A 23,061-nucleotide genomic window follows, 5' to 3' on the forward strand; every position below is an offset into this window, starting at 1 on the left:
TCAAAGGCATTTCGGGGTATAAATGTGAGAGCTGAAACCCCTGAGCACAAGACTGTACTCAAGCCTGAAAAAGGATTGAAACTACTTTGTGATCAAGAAGAACCTCTGCCAAAGAAGAACAGCTGAAGAGACTGAGGAGAAGAACTGCCCTTGCTGTGTGTTCTGGGGCTGGCCTGCAGTTTGCTGATTTGACTAAGTAGAGGACAAAGGACTTTGCTGTGTGCTGTTTCCTCAAGTAACTTGTCTCCAAGGGCCCGAGGAGAGCTGGTTCCCTGTTGTGGAAAATCAGGAACACTAAAGTTTCCAACCGTATCTCAGCGACGCTTGATGCGTGGTGTTTTTGCACGCCTGAGACTGCTGTGTGGTCTGTGGTACTGTTTACGAGGTGCCCCGTGACCGCATTGCCCCCGCAGCGTGAAACATCGTCCACGCTGCTGCATTGCTGTTTGTGGCCCGAGCCGTCATCGTAACTGAGGCTGTGAGTAAGGATCGCCACCGCCGGCCCGAGCCGCATTGTGCTAAAGGATTTCTGGAAGCTAAGGAAGCCGCAAGGTGAAAGGGATCATGATCGTTGTTCACCAAGAGGAATCTGACCAAGATCGTCAACGAAGGAGAAGGCAGTGCCGTAACCTGTCCGGCTACAGCGTCGCCAAGCACCGGAGCTGCAACGTCATCGGGACCGCCCAGCAGAACATCCAATGAGCGGGGAGAGAGAGAGAGAGAGAGAGAGAGAGAGGCAGCGCACCCCCTAGGTAAGGCTTGGACTCCGTTCGGGATCCGCAAGCGTGAGTGGCCTGGGGAGGCGTGCAGGAGGAGTACAGGAGTGCCGCGATCTCTATCCCACTGCACCACGTTAGACGCGCTGAGTCCCCGAGCGGCCCGCACCTGCCCAGCAGTACCGGGACCGCCCCTTTAAGTTTACAACTGTTGTCTCTGTTGTTGGTGCCTAGTGGTGCCCGAGCTGGTCGCGCAGATTGGCTTACCGCGTTATTCCTTACATTACGAACTGCATTATTCTTGCATTACTAACTGCTTTATTCCCTGCCTTAAGAATGGCATTATTCCTTGCATTACGAACTGCATTATTCTTGCATTACGAACTGCATTATTCCTGCATTACGAACTGCATTATTCCTTGCATTGCAAACTGCATTATTCGTGCATTACGAACGGCATTATTCCTGCATTATTCCTGCATTATTCTTGCATTAAGAACTGCATTATTCTTGCATTAAGAACCACACTATTCTTGCATTACGAACTGCTCATTAATACCACAAGAACCTCATTGTGGGCCTAATAACCGGCCCAGTAAAATATTACGAATACGCATATGTTGGCTTTTTATCGTTTGGTCTCATTGGATTTCTTTTGATAAAGATACCGCTCTTCTTATAAAATCAGTGTGGTGTCCATTTGTGGTGTTATCACTGTGTTACTGGGAGTGTGGTTGCAAATACTTTACTCATTGCCTTGGAGATAAGCCTGGCTGCTCGTTCCAAGCTACTGTGGGGTGAGAAGAGGCTATCTAAGAGTGTGTCCCTCCTTTCCCTGACTAGAAGCAAGGGTCCCTATTTGGACTAAGGTACCTACCTCAGCCAACTAGAGACCCCCAGGTCTAACACCCCTTTTAATTTAAAGAATGTTCTCTTTTTTTAGCACCACAATGCAAGTAAATAATGAGTATTATACATTCTTGTTATGTTTATGTTGTAGTGATAAAGCATTATGTCACATAGCTCTGGTATTGAATGGAGTAAAAAGTGAAGTAGCACAGTTGTAGCCCATCACTGTGGGTCTCCAGCAAGAACACTGCCTTTATTCACCTCTTCCAATACCTTAAGGTCTGCGAGAAGAGAGCATCCCAGCAAAACAACAGCACAGTCAGGCCAAACCACAGCTGTACGCAGTCTTGTTTCTCCCTCCTCCCCTATTAGAACAGTACCCACACACATAGCAGTAGAAAGGCAGACATTGCCAACTATGGCCATTGATCTACTGCACTATCTCTGGGTCTCACTTGCTAAATTATACTTATCGAATTATACATTCCAGCCCTCATGTTTGTCAACATTCTTTTTAAGGATACTGGAGTGCTTGAGTTTAAAACTCTGCAGAAGTCTTTAATGAGAGTGATAGTCTGTAATGAGAGCCAAGGGTGGTGGGTGAATTGTATATGTTTATTGGTTTGAAGAGAATGAGAGCAGATCCTTGAGGGAAGTTTTTGTTTCTTTCACTGTGGAGTGCTTAATGAAAAATTGAAGGGTTGATACATTTTGGTTATTTTTAATTGTGTGGTTGGGAGTTAACTGGTGAGTAGGAGCATAGAAGAACAATAGTAAAAAGTGTAGCATGAGACTGCTTCTTCTGTAGCGTTGTGTTGCCTTTATAAAAGTAGTGGGTCAGAAGTTATTGCAGAGAGAGGCTGGAGCAGTGCCTTTAAGTTATGGTTCCTTGAACACTCTTTTTCATTCTCTGCAACTGAATGCCATGAAACTGTGTCTGACTTCACCTCTCAAGTGGTGTCAACAATGAGTGAAAATGCCCTTCTTGAAAGGAAGACATCTACATTTCTGTGTATATTGCACATATATTTGGAGACAGAACCACATTTGCACAAATATGTTTATTTTTACCAAGTTCTTGCCAAAACTTTAGTAAATGTGTTTAATTTTCACATGAAATCAATAACAACGTATCTCTCACTGCAGCTGTCATCAGTTTAATCTTCTGGTAATATTCAACAAGGTAAAACAAAAAAGAAATTTCAGATAGTGATGATATACTATTCACTCAGTTGGGTTTATTTCCAGGAAGAAGATGTGATTGCTGCCCAAGGGAGGGAGGAAGCATCTGACAGACGGTTACAACAGCTGCAGACTGCAGTGACACAACTAGAAGCTAGGTAATTAATAGATTTGGTTAGTTACATTTACATTCTACGCCAACAAGTTTCAGTGACTCAACTGTTAAACCCTAGCAATCTTCTTTTGTTTTTTGTTTATAGAAAACAAAAACCTGTCCAGTGATACTTGAAATTTTCAGCAGAGAAAAAGAGCCACAAACCTATGTGAACAACTTTAAAATCAATTGATCAAGTGCCTTGTGTTCTCTTTTACACCTTGGGCTGCCTCTGTTAACATCCCTGCAAACCACATAATTGCAGGTCTCAATCACAAATGTTTTTGAAATCATAAATTATTCTTACAACTTTAGACATTTGAATTTAGGGATAGAAATGCCCAATATTGATTCACAGAATCTAGATTTGAGTTATGTTCCAACACAGTCAGTCAGTCAGTCAAAAAGTCTTTATTCGGTTTAAGTGCAAACCATAAAAGCATACTACAATAAATAAACTTAAAAATACAGAATTCATTTTAAATAACCATTACAGCTAAAAAACACATTGACACAGATTGATGAAATAAAGCAATGGGTCCAGTTAAAAAACATTAAAAGGGATACAGTTCATTTCCTCAAGGAGCGAATTAAAACAGATAAAAAATTCGCAATGTTAAAAGTTTCCCAGACATCATTTAACATCTGAAGGTAAAGAAGAGCAGGTCTCACCTGAACAAAGCCTTTGTTTCTTAATATAGGGAATAAAAAGTGTTTCCTTATGTCAATAAAGTGCTCACAGAAGAAGAAAAAATGTGTCATGTCCTGTGGAGAAAAATTATCACAGGAACAAGGGCCAAGATCCACAGCCCTTTTCCAGCCTTTCCTATCTCCAAACAAGAGGTGTAATTGATTTAGTCTAAATCTAGTCAGTAGGAAACGATGATTTGCGTTTGTGACATAGTCTAAATATGGTTCCATGGATGGTGTAGTTTTACAGAGCTGGTGAGCCCTAACGGTGCCCTTAACCAGCTCGTTCCCTTCCCTATCCATGGTAGATATGTACACAAATGTTTCTTTACACCATTTAATGTCACCTTTTACTAGGGCCTCTGGGGACTGATATAATTCAGGTCTACCTAGCTTTATGGCCAGGTTCTGAATATATTTCAGCCAAGGTATACGGGACCCAAAGTCTAGCAATGTACAGTCTTTCATGATTGTATGTTTTTTTTTTTTTTTTTTTTTTGAAACCTTTATTACAAATTTCAATAGATATACAGGTATGGGCCTACAACCTTCGGGCCGGCCGCTAGTAAACAATAAGGTCATAAACATATAGGTATAAACACAAGCAGTACAGGTCCCAAGGATCTGAAATATCATTTGCGGCTATAGGCCTTGACATCCCAAATGGCGGTATCATTTTGAATGAAAAAAGAAACAAACCCACAAGGCGGCAAAAGTCCAGGTGACATTATGCGCTCCCCTAGGGAGGGGCCTACCAAACTACAATGGAAGGAGGGGGGCGAAGGGCAGGGGGCAGAGACAAAACCATCCCGACAACACAGACTCATGGAGATGCGCAGACTAGGGAGACAGGGCCTCAGCAGAGTCACGCGTTGGGGGCAGGGTGCAAATCCCGCCACGATAGGAGTTCCAGGGGCCCCACACCTTTACCCATTTCCCAGGCTTGCCTCTCGCCACATACACAGTCTTTTCTCGGAACATACACCAATCCATATTTTCCTTCCACACCGAAATCGTGGGTGACCTCTGGGAGCCCCACAATTGTGCTATGTCACGCTTGGCCACCATATATCCCAATGTCACCCACCACGTTTGCGCCACCGTGTAATCAGTCGGCTCCCAAACATTCAACAAACACCTCCTCGCCTCGGGGAACAACGCAACATGCGTGACCGCCTGCAATACTGCATGCACGCCACGCCAGAACCGAGTCACCTCCGGACATTCCCACAAAACATGGAGGAAGGTCCCAATCATACCACACCCACGCTTACACATCCCATCCACCGCATATCCCATACGCATCAGGCCAGGACCCGTAACATACACCCTGTGGAGTATCTTGAGCTGGACGAACCGAAGACGGGCCGGTATGGCCACCTCTTTCGGGGAGGCCACCGCAGACACCCAATCCTCGTCATCCAGCTCCAATCCATCAGCGACCCATGCCTCACGAAGGGCGGCCAGCAGCCCCGAGCGATCATTGACGAGCTTTTTATAGATTAATGAAATAGTGCTATCCGGCACATACCCATCTAGTACTCTATCTTCCAATGGGGAGCACTCCGGGATGGACGCGACCTCCGGAAATACGGAGAGCAACGCATGACGAACCTGCACATACCGAAAGTACTCCCTGTCATGCAATTGGTACTCCGCTTTCAGCACATCGAACGTTTTAAATCCCCCCTTCGTCCAAAGATCCCCTACCCTGCTAATGCCGATCGTGTCCCACTTCCCAAAACCTTTCGTCGTCCACAAACAACCCAATCGCTCGGAAGCATACAATGGCGTCGCCCGGGTCAACCGATCCTTCCACCCCATCGCCGAGTTTGCCGCGTGCCACACACGTACCGCGACCCGTGTCGGACCCGTCAACCGCGCGTCGAGCGATCTGGAGTAGAGCGCCCTATTGTAGTCGCCACCCGGCAACAACAATTTGTCCATCTCAAAAGCCGGATTAAGGGCAGGCCCATAAAGCCCATGATTTATTGCTGCCAGCTGGGAAGCCCAATAATAACGTTTGATATCGGGGAGGGCGACCCCCCCGTCGTACCACAGGAGCGTCAGCTTCGCGAGGGCGATCCGCGGCCTCCCATCCCAGAACAGTTGGCGCTGCAGACCCTCCACCTCCCTAAAATAGCTAGCCGGCACAACATCCATTGTGTTTTGTAAGGCGTATAAAAACCGCGGCAGTGACATCATCTTAAACAGCGCCGCCCGGCCAAGCGGCGAGAGCGGCAAGCGCCGCCAACGCGCCACATCCGCCTTCAAACGTTGGAGGGGGGGGAGTAAATTCTGTGTGTATCGGGCCGCTGAGTCCAGGGTAATAAAAATTCCCAGATACTTGAATCCCTGATGAGCGACCTGGATCGGGCAACCCCGCGGGAGGATATGAGCCTCTCCAAAAAGAACATAAACACAGGATTTAGCCCAGTTGATGACTAGGCCGGAGTTACGGCCAAAGGAGGACAATACATCCACCAACACAATTAACGATTCACACGGGGAAGCGAGATACAAAAGAATATCGTCCGCATAGAGAGAGACTCGGTCCTCATACTCCGGGGTCCATCGGAGACCACGAATCGAAGGGTGCCACCGCAGCCACTCCGCCAGGGGCTCCAAAGCGAGCGCAAAGAGGAGAGGCGACAGCGGACAACCCTGACGCGTGCCCCTGCCCAACGCGAAGGGAGCCGACACTCTACCATTCACCACCACCTGCGCCAGCGGTCTAGAATACAGCAATTTCACCCAACCGATGAATCCCGGGCCAAACCCAAACTTCTCCAGCGTCGCCCAAATATATGGCCACTCAAGCGTATCAAACGCCATAGTGGCGTCCAGGGACGCCAAAATGGCCGGCTCACGTATAAACGGAACCCTCGCGAGCACCCCATGCAGACGCCGTAGGTTAAGCACGGTGTTGCGATGAGGAATAAAACCGGACTGATCCTGATGGATCAGATCGCACACCACGCCAACCAGTCGATTAGCCAGCACCTTAGCAAGGATTTTCGGTTCCGCATTCAAAAGCGAAATGGGCCTGTAGGACGTGACTCGATCCCGCGGCCTCCCCTCCTTATGAATAACCACGATGGTGGCGAGACGCTGGTCCAGCGGGAGAGAACCCGCCGCCCGAGCCGCGAGAAACATAGCACGAAGATGAGGCGCTAAGGTATCCGGCCGCAACTTGTACAATTCAATGGGAAGGCCATTAGGACCCATGGCCTTGCCAGAAGCGACTGAGCGTTTGGCCAGGGCGATCTCCTCAGACGTCGGAGTCGCGTCCATCAACAATTTATCCTCCTCCGAAAGGGAAGGCAACCCAATATCTTTAAGCAGGACGCGGGAATCCTCTTCTGGGCGAGAAGAGACCGGGGAGTACACCCCACGGAAATACTCTGCAAAGCAATCAACAATTTCCTCGGGATCAGTAACACACACACCATCCACTCTCTCAACCAGCGGCACAACTCGACTCGCTCTCTCCTTTTCATCCTGCCACGCAATCAGTTTTCCAGCCTTATCCCCCATATCATACAGTCGCCCCTGTTGCTCCCTACTCATGCCCTTGGCCGCTTCAGTGACCAGGGCCTTGTAGTCTGCTTGTTTGAGTCTGAGAGCATGCAATTTGTCCTCCGTGACACCACGAGCCAGGTCACCCTCCAACTCAGTAATTTCAGACTCAATACGAGCCACCTCCTCCCGCTCGCGCCTCTTGGAATGGGAAATGAGGGACAGGGCTTCCCCCCGGAGCACCGTCTTGAACGCTTCCCAAAGAGAAACAGCAGACGAGACCGATCCCACATTATCTTCAAAATATTGCTCAAGGGATTTAATCAAATCTGCACGAATTGTGGGATTACGCAGGTACCAGGAGTTGATCGGGACCACCCTCCCCTCCACCCCAAGGACAATATCGAAGTGTAACAGAAGCGGGGAGTGGTCTGAAATACCCCGGGCAAGATGTCGCACCTCCCCGATCCTCCCCGCCTGGGCCGCTGGCATAAGAACATAATCAAGTCGTGAAAGACTACCATGGGCCCCGGAGTGGAACGTGTACTGTGTCTGTGCAGGGTGTTTTAGCCGCCAACAATCCACCAATCCCAGGGTGTCCAAGAGTCCAGACAACCAAGTTTGGGCCCGGGGGAGGTCCCTGGGGGGGCATCGATCCTCGGCTCCAGAAACCACAGCATTAAAGTCCCCTCCAACCACAAGAATCCCCTCTGGTAGCCCAAGAAGAAGGCGCCCCAAGTCGGCAAAAGTAGTAGTCTGCAAACCAGGCGGGACATAAATAGAAGCCAAAACAATCACTTTACCCTCCCATCTGCCCACCAGTGCAGTGTAGCGCCCCCTGTCATCATGGATCACCTCGTCAACCTCCAGCGGGAGCGAGGTTTTAACCATTATGCCCACACCCCTCGAATCAGAGGTGAAGCCCGAATGAGCCAAAAGGCGATAGCCCCGCCTATTCATAGCACGGAAGGAATTACCAATGAGGTGTGTTTCCTGCAGAAACACGATATCGGGTGAGATCTGTTTTAAAAACTGCAGGACCACCCCCCGTTTTATCCTGTCCCCAAGTCCGTTAACATTCCAGGAAAGAAGTCTCAGTCCCCTACCGCCCATCACAACCAGCCCCAATCACCACCCTCCCAGAGAGCACTTTAAGTATGAAACAACAATAATCCTGCCTTGTGGTACGAACAAACAATACCCAACCCCAACCCAACATTCCAAACAAAACTCCCCCCACCCTGCACTCCTGCATGAGCCCAAACAGCCCCCCCAACTTGCAGTGTGCCTGTCGCCCTTGCATGAACTAAACTACAAAAAGACCCCCTGGAGGAGGAAAGAGAACCCCCTCAAGACACACCACAACCTCCAAGCGAAGGAGGACAAAGCATGACAGTCAAGGAACCCTGAGCCCAACAAAGAGGTGACATCACCAGAAAGTAGCCCCAGTGTCAATACATTAGGCCCGGTCCGGTGGGCACTCCCCACTCGCGGCCCCCAGTCCCTCTCGATCATGTCCCCTAGTGTCCAACCAATCCCCCGCCGCCTCCGGACGGTCAAAGAAATGAGAACGACCCTCGGATCCCACCCGCAGCCTGGCCGGGAAAAGCATGGCGTACTTCAAGTTCATGTCTCGGAGCCGCCGTTTGACGCCCATGAAACCCAGCCTCTGCTTCTGGACCGCTTGCGTGAAGTCAGGATAGAAGTTCACCTCAATGTTCTCTAGCTTAAGCGGCCCCTGCACTCTAGAAACTTGTAAAATCGCATCCCTATCCCGAAAATTGAAGATACGTGCAATAAGAGGCCGCGGAGGAGCTCCAACCTCAGGCTTGCCACCAGGAACTCTATGGGCCCTCTCCACAGCGAAGAATTTGCTCAATCCCCGAGGCATCAGACGATTGGAAATCAAGTCCTCCACAAAGAGATCCGCAGCCGAATCCTCCAATCCCTCAGGCACTCCGATAATGCGGACGTTGTTCCTCCGGGCCCTACTCTCGGAATCCTCCAGTCGCCGATCCGTGAGAGCACTGGCCTGCCGGAGCTGACGTACCTCCGTTTGAAGGGCAGCCACCTCAGTCGTGAGGCCCGACGCGGTGAGGGCCAAAGAGTCAACCCTATCATTTGTCTTGGAAAGATCAGCCCTAACAAGGTTGACATCGATGAGAACCGCGTCAAGTTTGTGCGCCAGGGTGTCAAACTGTTGACCCACCGAGGTCTTCATCTCCGCTATGGCGCCCATGATATCCTGCAAGGTCAGGTCCGTTGGCAAATCCGGGGCATCCGCGGGCCGCTCCGGAGACTTATGCGACCCGCCGGGAGAACCTTTCGGCAGGGTGTAGCGATCCATAACGTTGGCCTAGGTAGAGGCACCACGCCGGGCTGATTTGGCCTTCAGCCGCTCTCCATCCTGCTTCGTCGCCATCGCCCTGTAATCCGTGCACCCACGAGTCCAGCGACGGGGGGTGAACAATCGAGGCCGAAGACCCCAGAGGTCGCCTCAGGAAGGCGGAACGGGTCCCTGCAGAGTAGGCAGGGTCCCCCAGTGAGCCAACCACCACACTCCGCGAAAGAGCCAGGATCCCACTTGTGATGATGGCGAGAGGGCTCGAAAGCGAAAGTGAAAGTGAGGGGTGCGCACCCCGCCAGGCTCGTCCCGCCGTTGTTATTCACTTCACCACGGGATCGCCCCTCAACTCAAGTCCGGGGTCAGAGGAGAAGCAGGCCACAAACTTCAAGCGAAGCCCATCACCGCACCCGGGGTCCGATTCGAAAACGGGCACCACCTCGGCTCAGGTTCACAGACAAAGTCCCCTCAACCAAATCAGGATGAGGACAGGATAGATGTAGGAGGTCGTGGAGGTCCTCGGGAGCCTCGCACCTACGCGGCCATCTTGGTTGCGCGCTAGGCTCCTCCCATATGATTGTATGGTTTAATTGTAGGTCCGGGTTAAGCCAAATGCTAATCCATTTCAATAATGGGGCCAGGGCAATGCTATCTTCTACAGAACCGATTCCAAGTTCCTGATGGACATTATAGTTGGCAGTTGAAATCGGGACTGAGAGGAGGTTTTTTAGAAACCTATCCTCAACGATCTGTATGCTTTTAACATTTTTGAAGCCCCATATCTCGGCTCCATACAATGCCAAAGAGAGGCATTTAGCTTTATAGACTTGAATAAGGGCCCTCATTGGTCTGGCGCCTAGCTTTCTGGCAAAACCCAGAACGCCCACAGTAGCTCTAGATAAAACAATCTTTTTTGCTGTAATTTGGGTTACCCAGGAACCTTGGTCGTCAAAAAGAACGCCCAGATAAGGAAATGAAGATACCCTAGATAATTGGTGACCCCCACATTTAAATGTTTTAGACTTAGCAGATTTTGGACCAATAACCATGACATGCGATTTAGCAAAATTGACAGTTAAATCCAAGGCCTTCATAAAGCCCGCACATGAATCTAGCAGTAACTGAAGGCCCACTCCCGTTCTTGCAAGTAAAGCGGCGTCATCAGCATATAAAAGTGCAGGGATTAAACATTTCCCTGCACGAGGGATATCATTACATGAGGTGATTAAGGCATTGTCTAATTCATTTATGTAAAGAGTAAAAAGCAGGGGTGCCAAAATGCACCCCTGTCTAACTCCATTTGATATGAGTATGTCTTTTGTGCAATTGCCCGATTGATCGTACCGTACTGTAGCCGAAAGATCCCTGTGAAGATCAGCTAAGAAGTAGACGATGTTTTTGGGATAGGAGCAAGGACCATAGTTTTGACCTATTTACACGGTCAAAGGCCGATGACAGGTCCATAAAGGCTACCAACAAGGTTCCATTCTTGGCCACCGTGTATTTGCCTATTAAGAGTTGTAAGTTTAGACATTGGTCTATGGTGCCCATCCCTTTTCTGAATCCGTACTGAACCTTGGAAAGTGTTCCTGTTTCCTCTAGCCAACCAGTCAATTGGGCAAGGACAACCCTCCCCAGTACTTTCACAGATGAATCTATTAAGGAGATTGGACGGTAACAGCTCGGATCACCTCTATCACCTTTTTTAAAAATAGGTATAATGACAGATTTCGCCCAAGTCAACGGTAGACCCAGTTGACATGCATTAACGAAGACGTTAAATAAAATTTTAGACCAAAATTTTATGTCTGATTTAAAAAGGTCAGCCGGGACTCCATCAGGTCCCGGCGCCTTATTACTTGTCATTTGCATAATGGCATGTGTGACCTCTAATTCTGTAAAGGATAGGGTATAATTCTCGGAGTTCAGTATAGGCGTCACCCTAGGGCCATCTCCATCATACACCTGTTTGAAATGGCTAAACCACTTGTCTTCTTGAATACCGCAATCAAGCTCATTGTTACTTTTACCGTTAAAAAAAGGCTTGTTTACGATAGTCCAAAATTTGGCACTATTTTTAATGACATCAAGGGATAGAAGTTCGTTCCATGCCTCTTCCCTAATTTCATTTTTACGCTTATTCTGGGCCTTTTTATAGGCTTTCCTGAATACAGCGATTTCTGCTCTGTCTGGTGGGACGGCTTTCAGAGCTCTCATTAACTTCCGTTGGGCTAATGAGCAACTGTGATCAAACCATTTCTCCCCGTTCATGGGTTTGGCCTTACAAACTTTTTTAAGGTCACTATTTACCTGTGAACAGATTTTGCCATAGGCGGTCAGGACCACTTCACCAAAAATCCCGTCTTGCAAACACGTATGCATTTCATCCCCAACCGTTCCCAACAAATTCTCATTAAAGTCCTTTGGGACCACTTGACACCATTTCAGGCGACGTGTTTGGTCAGTTGGCCTTATGTCCAGGATTCTGGCAGTCGGATTGTCAGATTCTCTTTTCCTAAGATCGTCAGACAGAGTTATCTGGACAGAATTATGATCACTATAAGTAGACCAATTAACCTTATACCGACTTACATTATCTGCTAAGGTTGTACTGACAAAGATGTAGTCAATAGTGGAACCCAGACCAGTTCCTTTATACGTTGGGATATCATTTAAATGGTTGACGGGGTGAACCAAAGCATTACCGGCAAGAAGCTCTTCAAGATACATGCCCTGTTGTGTGTGTTCGAAGTGTATATTTCCTTGGTTTGAAGGACCTAAACTGTCCCATACAAAACAGTTGCTAAAACAATGATGAACATTAAAATCGCCAAGCACTATAACCGAATAGGGGTTCTTGTTATTTTCATTGTACATTTGCAAGAAATCATATAGACTGACCAAGTGTTCATTTGGTGTACTTTTAGTGAACGAATTATAAAAGTTAACAATAAGCCAATTCCCATTAGAGTTGGATTGAATTTCCACTGCTAAGCAGTGAGGCGAACCTGACTCCACTTTACTGTATTTACCCTCTAGTGACAATGAAATGAGAGTGAGAAGTCCGCCCTTTGCCCTCCCCCGGCAAGAGACCACCGCAGGTGACCAAAAGGCAGAAAACCCATCCAACAAGAAGGTGCTTTCGGTGTCCCAAGTTTCTTGTAGTCCAATAATTTCATGGCCTAATAAACAATCCCTCCATAAGGGATCATGCGCTTTGCTATTAAGGCCGGCTATATTACAACTAAGGACACTTGTGCCTGCAGGCTGTATTGGAACAACAGCTATGCTATCCACATTATCAACATTAACATTCCTCACTAGTGTCATAGCATGTGGGGTTCCCTCAGCACTCATACTTAACTCAATTCCACTTAATCCCTGGTCCACCTCCAGTATCGGGGTTGAAACTTCCCTAGTGGATATAGAGGTAACCCAATCATGGTGAAGTCAATCATTTGAGTCTAGATCACTCAGAGCTTGAAAACGGTTGAATGTGACAATACCATGAGAAGACTGTCCATCAGGGCAACGTGCTCTACCCTCCAATGGATCACTAATAGGTAGATTTGACTGTTGCTTATAAAAATAGCCCAATGGTCGAACAGTAATACCCTGGTCGGTATGAGGAAGCAAAGTAGCTTTTAATAGGGTATTATTGACTAAGGAAGGATTTCTAAAATTTATTATGACACAATCCCCCTTTGTGTTTTTACGAGAATGCCCTATCCATGAAACTCTTCTAGTAGTTGAGATCTGATGGGCCAAATGCACTGGAAATCCACACTGTTTATTTAACCACGAAACAGTTTTGTTCTTAAGAGATTCGTGGGATTCTATTTTGATATTTTGGGAACCATCCTTCAGGGGGGGAACATTTGTTAACACTACAACAAAAGGGGCGCACTCAGAGGGTAAGTCTGGTTGCGCTCCTCCTGTATGCATAAACCTGGGTACGTGGTTGCTCCTTGAACAGCTATCTAGTGGTAAAATATTATTCACATTGGTCGTGGGTACAACAGCCGGGGGTTCAACACAATTAGGAATTGCCTTTAAGGATTTATGAGGGTCAACAGATCCACATGAGCCCCCAACCACACTACAAGGTTTCACGGAGGAGTTATTACGAAGGGCCACGAGATTACGTAAACCTTCAATCTCTACCGATAGTTCGCCAATCTTGGCTACTAGGGGTTCAACTATTTTTATAATTTTAGCCTCCAAAAAGCCTACCAAAGAATCTAATTGGTCGGGATCAATCTTAGTTGTTAGATTATTAGAAGAGGCTTCCTTCAAGGTGTCCCCAATTAAAAACGCAGAACCTGTTTTTTTTGTGGCTACTTCGTGCACCTCCCCGTTTCGATTGAATGTGTTTACGGGATCTCAAAACTCTCTGTGTTATCGGATCCGGGGATACCTGTGAGGGAAACTCATTTACATCTTTTGGGGAGTCCCTATTAGCTTCAGGCAAATCTTGTTCGATAAGAACTAGTTCGCCCAGGGTAACCAAATCATGATTATCATTGGGACTATTCACACCGTGAAACGGAGGGGATGAAATGGTGGATGTATTATTCAATAAAGGGGAGATGGTAGTCGAAGTGGAACCTTGACCTAGGGATTTACGCCTTTCACTGTTAATTTTGGTAACTACTTTAACTAGGTAGTTGTCTAGGGTTGAAGCAGTGGCAGATTTGTTTCCCAACGTGGGTTTAGACATGTTAGACAAGTCCCTACGAGATCCAAAAACAATAAATTAAACTATAACAATATATGTTTATCACCAACACATACAATAATACAAGTCATCCAAATGAGTTAATTAAAATCAGCACTACAGTGTCTTAATTCTTGGGGATAGGCAGGTCACCAAGTCCTGATTATCGCGGTTAAATACCTTGCGGCTTGATAGCGTGGCCCGACCCCTCTCGGTCCTCTGAGGGCCACAGAGGGCCCGCCCTTTGCCCGGGCTTAGCCCGGCGCCGCCCGCGCGCGTCCCGCGACGCGGAGAAAGCGGGCGATTTGTAAGCGCCTCCGGGCGCGTGAATGACGTCAGGGGCCCAGGGGAGTCTGGGGGCTGTAGTCTCCCCCGCTCCGAGCCGCGAGGTGCTGTGGCGGCGGCAGGGGAGAAACGCAGCCCAGGAGAGCCAGGAGTCAGCGACCGTAGGACCGGGCAGCAGAGCGTCCAGCAAAGCCCACAGCAGGTATGAGCACACCTTGTTTCCTCCTTTCCCCACTAAAACCCTGGCATCGGCCGTATTACACATTTGAAGCATTCAGAAAATGTTTCAAGTGGAAACAAGGGCATTCACAGGGTCCAGGGCAGGGCATGCCTTTGTGAATGTGTTGATCAGTTTCAAGTGTCTAATATTGTGGGTTGTTCCAAACGCTCCCAGTTGTTTTTCACATCTCTTGAGCTGGATGTGAAAGAACCTCAAGCACCTCCATATTTTCACAGCATAAATAGGAAGACTTTTTTCTTTCGTGGAAACAATATTTCCTTTTTTTAGTTCAGTGTCTTTCATTACTTTAAAAATTGTTTAGCGCAAATAGATGTCTACTATATAGTTGGGGGAGAGGAGTCGGCCTAACGGCAAAGGCGGTCGACCTCGAATCTGGGGGACTAGGTTTGAGTCTCGGCAATGACGCTGAACATCCTGTGATTCTGGGCAAATCACTTAATCTTCCCGTGCCTAACAAAAATGAATGTGTCCTCATGTAATCCAACTAGTGCTATGTAAAGCGCTCTGATACCCGATTCGGGTCAAGTTCGCGCTATATAAAAATATGTAAAATAAAGAAATAAAAATAGTTCTGGTATTTACACTGTTATATACATTCATTGAAAGGAACCTACGCAGAAGGGGGAGATGAGGAAAGAGTGATAACTAGGACGGGAAACAACACTATTTCCTTGGTTGGGCAACTATGAGGAATAAGTATGACTTTCAGAGTAATGCGTTTCAGGTAGGTAAAACAAGCTGTTTTAAAAATTCAAGCATTTATTTGCAGATTTGTAAATATGAGCCTGTGAGTGTGCTGACCAATTCTATATGAGAAAATGAGTGTGGAAAGTATGGATAAAGGAGCAGCACTCTGGTAGGCCCATGCCAATTAAACTATGGAGGCTAGGATGTCTTCCTCTTCTACGGGAACAGTGTATATTCTTCTTAGAGGTGGTTTGTCAGGAAATAATTCAAGGTGCGACCACATATGACAGAACACAGAGTTGTTCCCAATGTTGCTTATAGCCACCTGTGAAAGAGGATTGTGGCACAATGTTCTTCAAATGCTTGTTACTGCCTGCATGGCAATGCTTAACATAATGTCTAATGATTCGTTTGCCTAAGGAATAGAATTTTAACTGTTAGAAGAAAGAGTGGAAATAGTTCTCTAATGCTCCAAGTTCTAATGGGCAGTATATGTTTGATCTGATTGTTGTTTCTCCCCACAAAAAGTAGATAGAGATGGGCATGAAGTACTCATGTGCAAGTGAGGCATCACCTTTATCACACCTTCAGCATTTGTCACTGTTTAGAAAAGGGTGTAGATCAGGCTGCGGTAGTGCATGAACAAGTTCTGATCCACAATAAACAATGTCTCATCATTGGGGTTGAGATTTCTGGAAATTGTCACAATCACAATTGTTGAGCCCATGAAAATGTACAACTTTATATTATTGCTAGACATAAACCTGCGACCCATAAAGCTGTTCTTTTTATGATTTAAGCACTAATTTCTTTTCTGGAGACAGCTGAAGCATTTAACACATTTCCGTGGCTTGTTAAAGATAGATTTTCCTCATGATGCCAGAGGCTTCCTTTAATTCAATTGACCGAAATATCCAAAGAAAATGATTCTGTGCATGCCTTCTTTTCTTTGCAGTTCTTTTCTCTGTCAAACAGAGTAAATTCTCAGGTTTTGATGATTTGTGTCAGCTTTTACTGTTTATCCAATTATTAGAGCCTTTCTCTACCTATTATAAACTACACAACTGGGTGATGTTAAAGGATTTTCACTTCAATGTTGATGTTGGGGGGACTTTTCTTCATTTTTGGAAGAGTAGCTCCATGATATTGAGAATAGTCATGGCTTTGGGAGAGGGGCGATGTGTTTGATATTTTGGTATTGCATGGTCATGTGATCATCTAATATTTTCAGTGGACTAGTGGCTGCAACAACAATGGCATCAATGGGAGCAGGGGGATCCTCCTAGAATATATAATTGATTTTAACTATGTGGGAAACTGGATTAAATTATCTCTAGGATTAATGAGGAACTCTCTTTTGTACTCTGGTCAAATGTACATGTTCTTGCTTTGTTAGCTTCTTGTCATGGCATTGCTTCCATCCTTAAACTAGAGTTTTATGCAGCCTTATAATGACTGCTGCAACATATAGTTCATGTTGTGGCCAACCAGTCAGGATTGGTTAGTCCCTTTTAAATTGGTCAATCAGAGCATATCTGAACACCAAGGGTCCAATACACCTTACTTTTTAACCCCTACTTGCACAACCAAACTCCTCTTTAAAACTATAATTTCTTTTAAAACAGTTGAACAGATTTAGACCAAGTCACAGAAAAGCACACTTTATTACTGGCTCCTAAGTTTGGTATCATTCCGATTAGCTGTTTTTTCTTTATTGTAGACAAGTGTCCGATGGGAATTTACACAAGAAATACAAATTTTGAGACACCCATGTTGTATTGTACAGTAATATTACTTGTATACATTGTTATGTTTTCTGGTATGTTCCTTCCCTCCCCCATATCCCTTTAACAGTTGCATTTGTCCTGGCCTCTGTTCTATTAGAATATTTGTATGTTAAGAGTAGAGAAAAGTTGACGGTGGGATTGGAGAAGCACTAATGTGGCTGAAGTTCCTCTGGTAACTGGACATTAAACTTCATCTTAATTCTCACAAGCTGCATCTTGGATTATTTGGACTTCACAACACACCCCATCCCCTTTTTCTTGTCCTGCGCTTGGTAGATTAGCCTGAGACTTTTCATGAGGGAGTCGAACTGGATACATTTTTTTTTTTTTGTAAAAGTTGCGTACAGATTTATCAAACAGCGACAACATTATTAGCAAATCAAAAAAAGGTCTTCCTATGTACATTTTTACTTTACTGTAAGTATGCTGTGCAGTTTTTGACAGGAATGAACCTTACTTTTAAATATTAAATAAGTCACTACAGTGTTGTAGTTATCCTATGAGACAAAAGAAAGTTCAGAATAAAATCATAATTCTGCTATCTTTGGTTTAGGACAAGCTACCAAAAGAATTCTACCACTATTGTAAATGGTTTAAAAAAAAATCTTTTTATTGACATTGCAAGGATGAACATATTCAAAACATTGTTGTGCACTGACATTTTCAGTTGGTACAAACATACATCACCTGCATCTCTTTCCTCCCCTTCCCTCAGTACAGTTATTTTTGCTCAATTGTCAACCCCTCGAGAGCAGTGGGGGTAAGATAGTCACAGATATTACCCCTATAGCCATTCCAACTTTCCCAAATTTTTGTCCATTTTTGGGGACAGCCACAGCCCTCATACACCAGTCCATGTCCCTTTTCCTGACTCTCAGTTGCAGCACTTGCTCCGCCCAGCACAGTCTTGCAATATTCCGTTTGGCTATTGCCAGTCCCTATGTTATGCATGTTTGCTCCATGCTATTGAGATCTCTTTCCCTGCTGATATTTAATAGGCACAATTGTGCAGAGGAAGTCACAATACCATTGCAGAGCGCACCCATACATTCCACAACCGATTCCTAAAACCTTTGTATTATCGGGCATTCCCATACAGTATTCCCCAGCCGCACCTACAACACTCCAGGATCGCCCTGCCCAGCTTGAACATAGTTTGTTGAGCATAATAGGATCAGTGTGGTACCTTAAGATGAACTTAGCGGAACCCCGCCCATATGGCCACCTTTCTTGGGTACGCCAGGGCCGCCGTCCACTTATCGTCCTCTAGGCCGTTTAAGTCCAGGGCCCACTGCTTCCTTAGCAAAAGGGCATCGAGTACATTATTAATCAATTTTTTATATGTCGGGAGTCTGGATTATCGGGACATATATTTTCCTAGCAGTTTGTCTTCTAGCAACGAAGAATCTGGGAGTTCTGAGTGACCCTGACCACGGTAAAGCTCTGTATGGTGATGTGGGAGCTGCCATGATGAGTGTAATGCTCTATATCACAGGAAACCATGAAATATTTTCTGAATTTCACTCTTTCCTGCAAGATATGGGGAGTTTATACCACAGCTTTTTATGAAATAAAAGCACCAATGCACCCAAACATTTTAAATGTATATGTCGTTAGTAATAATAATTTTTTAATTATGGTTAAATAGTCATCGTGGCTTGACAAGTCTAGCTAACATTGCTTCTTAACTCTTGGCTACTCTCATGAAATACTGAAGTATTTTATTAATGATAGTTTTCATTCTCCTGTCCGGTTAAAAAATGGAGTGGTTCTACGACCATAATCTCCTGCCCCCACTGCAGAGACTCCGCAGTGATGTGCGGTGGTGGCACTCCCTCCCACTGACATTGCTCAGGAGAGCAGCCTTGTTCAAAATGATGGCTCTGCCCAGATTCTTATACGTGCTACAGAACACCCCGTCACCTGTTCCTGACTCCTACTTCAAAGCGATCGAAGCGGAGGTGGGATACCTCCTATGGGAGGGAGGGCCCCCTCGGATAGCGCAGCGTAAGCTTATGAGGAGTCGGTATGACGGAGGAATAGCCCTCCCTAATTTCAAATTCTACTATTGGCCCTCCCAACTCATTGTAATTAACCAATGGCTCCATGCCCCGCAAGACGAACCTGCATTATGTATGGATAGGCATGTTTTGGGTACAGAGGGGATTATGGGAGCCCTGTATGACAGCAAACGGAGGAAAGGACTATGGGGCCCTACAGCACACACAGTACATATCTGGACGGTGGCACAGCGAGCGTTAGGCTGGGAAGGAGTGATGACAAAACATACACCACTCTGGGATTCTCCCAAGCTGGGCAGGCTACGCACCAGTAAAGGTTTTTCCCGGTGGGACCAAATAGGCATTTCTGTGGTTGGGACCTATGGAAAAAAGGGGATGTGGTGACGTTTGCCCAGCTACAAACAACATATCAAATGGCCGGGACTGAGTACTTTAGATACGTACAAATAAAGCACGCTCTCACAAAAACGGTACCCCCGGGAACAGACCTCCCTGACGCCTCGCCGCTGGAGGACCGACTACTGACAGACCACCTCACCAAAAAAGCAACATCCCTGACATATCGCAAATTGATTAATAATCAAACAGACCCTAGCCAGACCCTTAGGGAAAAATGGCAAACTGAAATAGGCGAACTGGACGAACAAGACTGGCAGGAAGTTCTCGCTTCCCTGCGAGAAGTGGCAATCCCTTTGCGGCTAAAATTGGTGCAACTTACAATACTGCATAGAACTTACTACACCAGGACCACACTCTATAAGATAGGAAGGGCGGAGTCCCCGCTTTGCCTTAGAGGCTGTGGGGCAGAGGGTACCTTTTACCACACACTATGGGACTGTCCTCGCATCGCTACCTATTGGAAGGCCATACTCGACACACTCACCAAGGTTAGTGGTCAGGTGATCTCCCTTGAACCGAGGAAGTGCCTACTTAATGTGTGGGATCCAACAGACTTGAACCACATAGAGCAAAATTGGGCGACCATGGGTATGGCTTATGCTAAACGGAATATTGCTTGGCAGCGGGGGGCTCCAGTGGCCCCCTCTCATAAACAATGGTGTGCTGCTAGACGGGGCCATGGTGGCAGAAAAAGCAGTCTTTATTAATAGAGGTTGTCCTCAAAAATGGAAGAGGGTATGGGGCAGATGGAACGAATTTCATGGGAATTTGTGTACCCCACCACCAAGGGACTCAGATCCAGACCAGAGTGATTAAAAAAGCGTAAGAAGAACATTAGTGGTCGTCACACAACACATTTACAATTTAAGGGACTAGTTCACATAGCAAGTCTAATTGTATAAGCGGTGAACTCTCCGTGACACAAGAATTGGTAAATGATTGTACTGACTCTAATATGGCATAATTAATTGTATCGGACTGTGAATCATTGTTAACCTCAATAAAATGTTTAATAAAAAATAAATAAAATAAAATGGAGTGATATAGTAATCACCTAAGCTCCTTGCCTCACAAACCTATGTTCACTGCTGTGTCCCGGTTGTCCATGGGCATCATTGAAAACAGACTGGTACACAATTTGATTTTGTTCAGAATACCGAAAACGTGCCTTAATGCTTTTCTGTTTAATATGTTTGATATACTTGTTTCTAAGAAATAGGATTCCTTCATCTGAATCGTTATCTTAAAAATAGCCCAGCTGTTAGCTCTGTAAAAGGATTATAGTGTCCCAATATTGTGCTGGACTGTTTCAGAGGTTAAGAATGTTAAGACACAATCTGTTGTGCTTTGTTGGGATTAAAATGCACCCTACATGGTATATGGTTATGTTCCCCTCCCTGAGATCCCAACTCCATGTATGTCTGGTATCCTGACTTTTATTTTTGGCCTGGCATCATTGTAACCCAAGCACGAGTACATAGGCCTAGGCCTGTCCCTTACTTTGTGAGGACTGAGACATGTACTGCAACCTGCTGGGGCACCCAAGCATGCCTTCATTGTGAGCAACATAGTGTGACTAGACCTTTTAACTATATCACTGGGGATAGAGACCTTCTGGCCCACCTGTGTACATTTTCACTACTTAGTGCTTGTCCTTAACTTTTGGGGGGGGGGGGGGTGTGTGTGTGTGTTGGGGGGTGGTATATGTGTGTGTGTGTGTGTGTGTGTGTGTGTGTGTGTGTGTGTGGCGTGTGTGTATCACATGTGCAGTGATGCATTTTGTGTATGACTGACCCTGAGTAATGGAGACCAGTGGGATCCTGTGTGGGTGCCTCGGGTCTGACCAAGCACTAGCGGGAGGGTGAAGAATGTGTTCTCAGACAAGGAAACTCTATTGCCTGAGTTCCTGTAGCTGGATGGAGGAGACCCAGACACTGAAGCGAGGAAGATGGTCAGAGAACCACCTTTATAAATTCCATGAATCCTTATGTTAGCAAGGAGCTTCTAATTAGTCATTCAGAGCACTGTTATCTGGTGCATGTTCGGGGTGAGTAGGGTTGCAGGCGCTGTTGTTAAAAGTATTGAAATTTCAAGGTGACACCTACTCTTTTGTGTGTCTCTAATTACTCCTTCAGTTGTGCTGATGACAGCCATTTGCAGAAACATCACACCTCTTTGTGTCTCTGTAGTGGGTGCTCCAGACTAGAGACCGCTCCAGGGCTGTCTGTTGTGTAAAGCAGCTCTCTCCACAAAGTCTTTGTTTGGAGAGCAGCCTGAGAAGGACACTGGAAATAAGAACTGCCTCAAGCTAGTTCCATGGTTTGAGACAGTAGATTGACATCCCCAGTCATAGTTTTGTGTATAGAAGTGGGACCCAAACCACCCCCCTTTGCTCCAGTTCCAATGTTAAGACCATTATGACCAAGTAAGGGATTGCTCTACTGACTACTCAGACAACTGCTGTATAATCTGGGCCAGTGTCTGTCTGATAGACAGTCTCTGAGGGATATGGGGACATCACCTGAAGTCAGTACTTTCTACTGGAAGAGCTGTGGACATGCCTGAAGCACCATGAAGTCTTTAAGTGCTTGCTGCGATAAACAAGGAGTCTGCCTGGCCATATAGGAGGGGAGAGACTGTCCAGGAGGAGAGGAGTCCAGCTTGTCCCCAGTAATATCTAGTGAGAGCAGGGTACACAAGTAAACTAGGGAGGACCCTGTGTCTTGTGAGCCCCCTCTCACTACTTCATCTATCTCTCACTCTGGTCCTACTGGGAGCCACAACACTGTGCTCATAGTTGAAACAGAAGGGGCTGGAAGTGTGTGATGGTATTTCCATAGGAACTGATGAAGGATGCAACTGCTTGGTTGCCTTAGGCCCAGATGAGGGCTGCAACTGTGTCATTACTGTAGGTCTAATTGAGGGTTCTAACTTCATGGTTGCCTTAGGTCCTAACGAGGGCTGCAATTGCCTGATTACATGAGGCCCGACTGAGGATGCGTCTACCTTTGGTCCAATCAGGACTGCAATTGATTTGAGTACCCCCAGCCTCAAATGGGTTGCACCTGTCCTCAGCCCAGGAAGGCTCACATCACTACAATATCTAATAACTGCCACAGATGGGTTTATACCGGCACTGCAGCTTGACAGGTACACTGATGGATGGGGCACACACCTGACCTCCAATGCACTTCAGCAGATGTTTCGGCTCACCACAACCCCTGAAGACTAAGCAGGAGGTCTGCTGCTAATAGCAGGATGTGAACAAGAATTCTGAACATTCCATCCATCCATAGAAGGGAGGAAGCCTGAAAAAGACTAAGTGCACATTTTACTGTGGGCTTAATTCTACACCTGATCTTGATTCACTCTGATACCTGACTCATAAAAGGGGGTACCCATAGCAGGGGGAGGGGGAGTGGATACTGGGAGGGAGGCATAGACCGTGCAGGATGGTGTATGGCCTTGAG

General features: G+C 46.3%; 1 protein-coding gene across 2 annotated transcripts in view; it reads left to right on the forward strand.

Annotated features, from left to right (window-relative positions):
* Positions 1-23,061, forward strand: part of SCLT1 (sodium channel and clathrin linker 1) — a 589,184-nt gene that overhangs the window by 197,955 nt on the left and 368,168 nt on the right. For both annotated transcript variants that reach the window (XM_085641492.1, XM_085641491.1), the window contains exon 10: positions 2,814-2,905. In XM_085641492.1, coding sequence (XP_085497618.1) covers positions 2,814-2,905 — 92 coding nt within the window. The remainder of the gene's footprint in view (positions 1-2,813; positions 2,906-23,061) is intronic.

Source organism: Triturus cristatus, chromosome 2_2 (genome assembly GCF_964204655.1).
Source record: "Triturus cristatus chromosome 2_2, aTriCri1.1, whole genome shotgun sequence".
Taxonomy (NCBI): domain Eukaryota; kingdom Metazoa; phylum Chordata; class Amphibia; order Caudata; family Salamandridae; genus Triturus; species Triturus cristatus.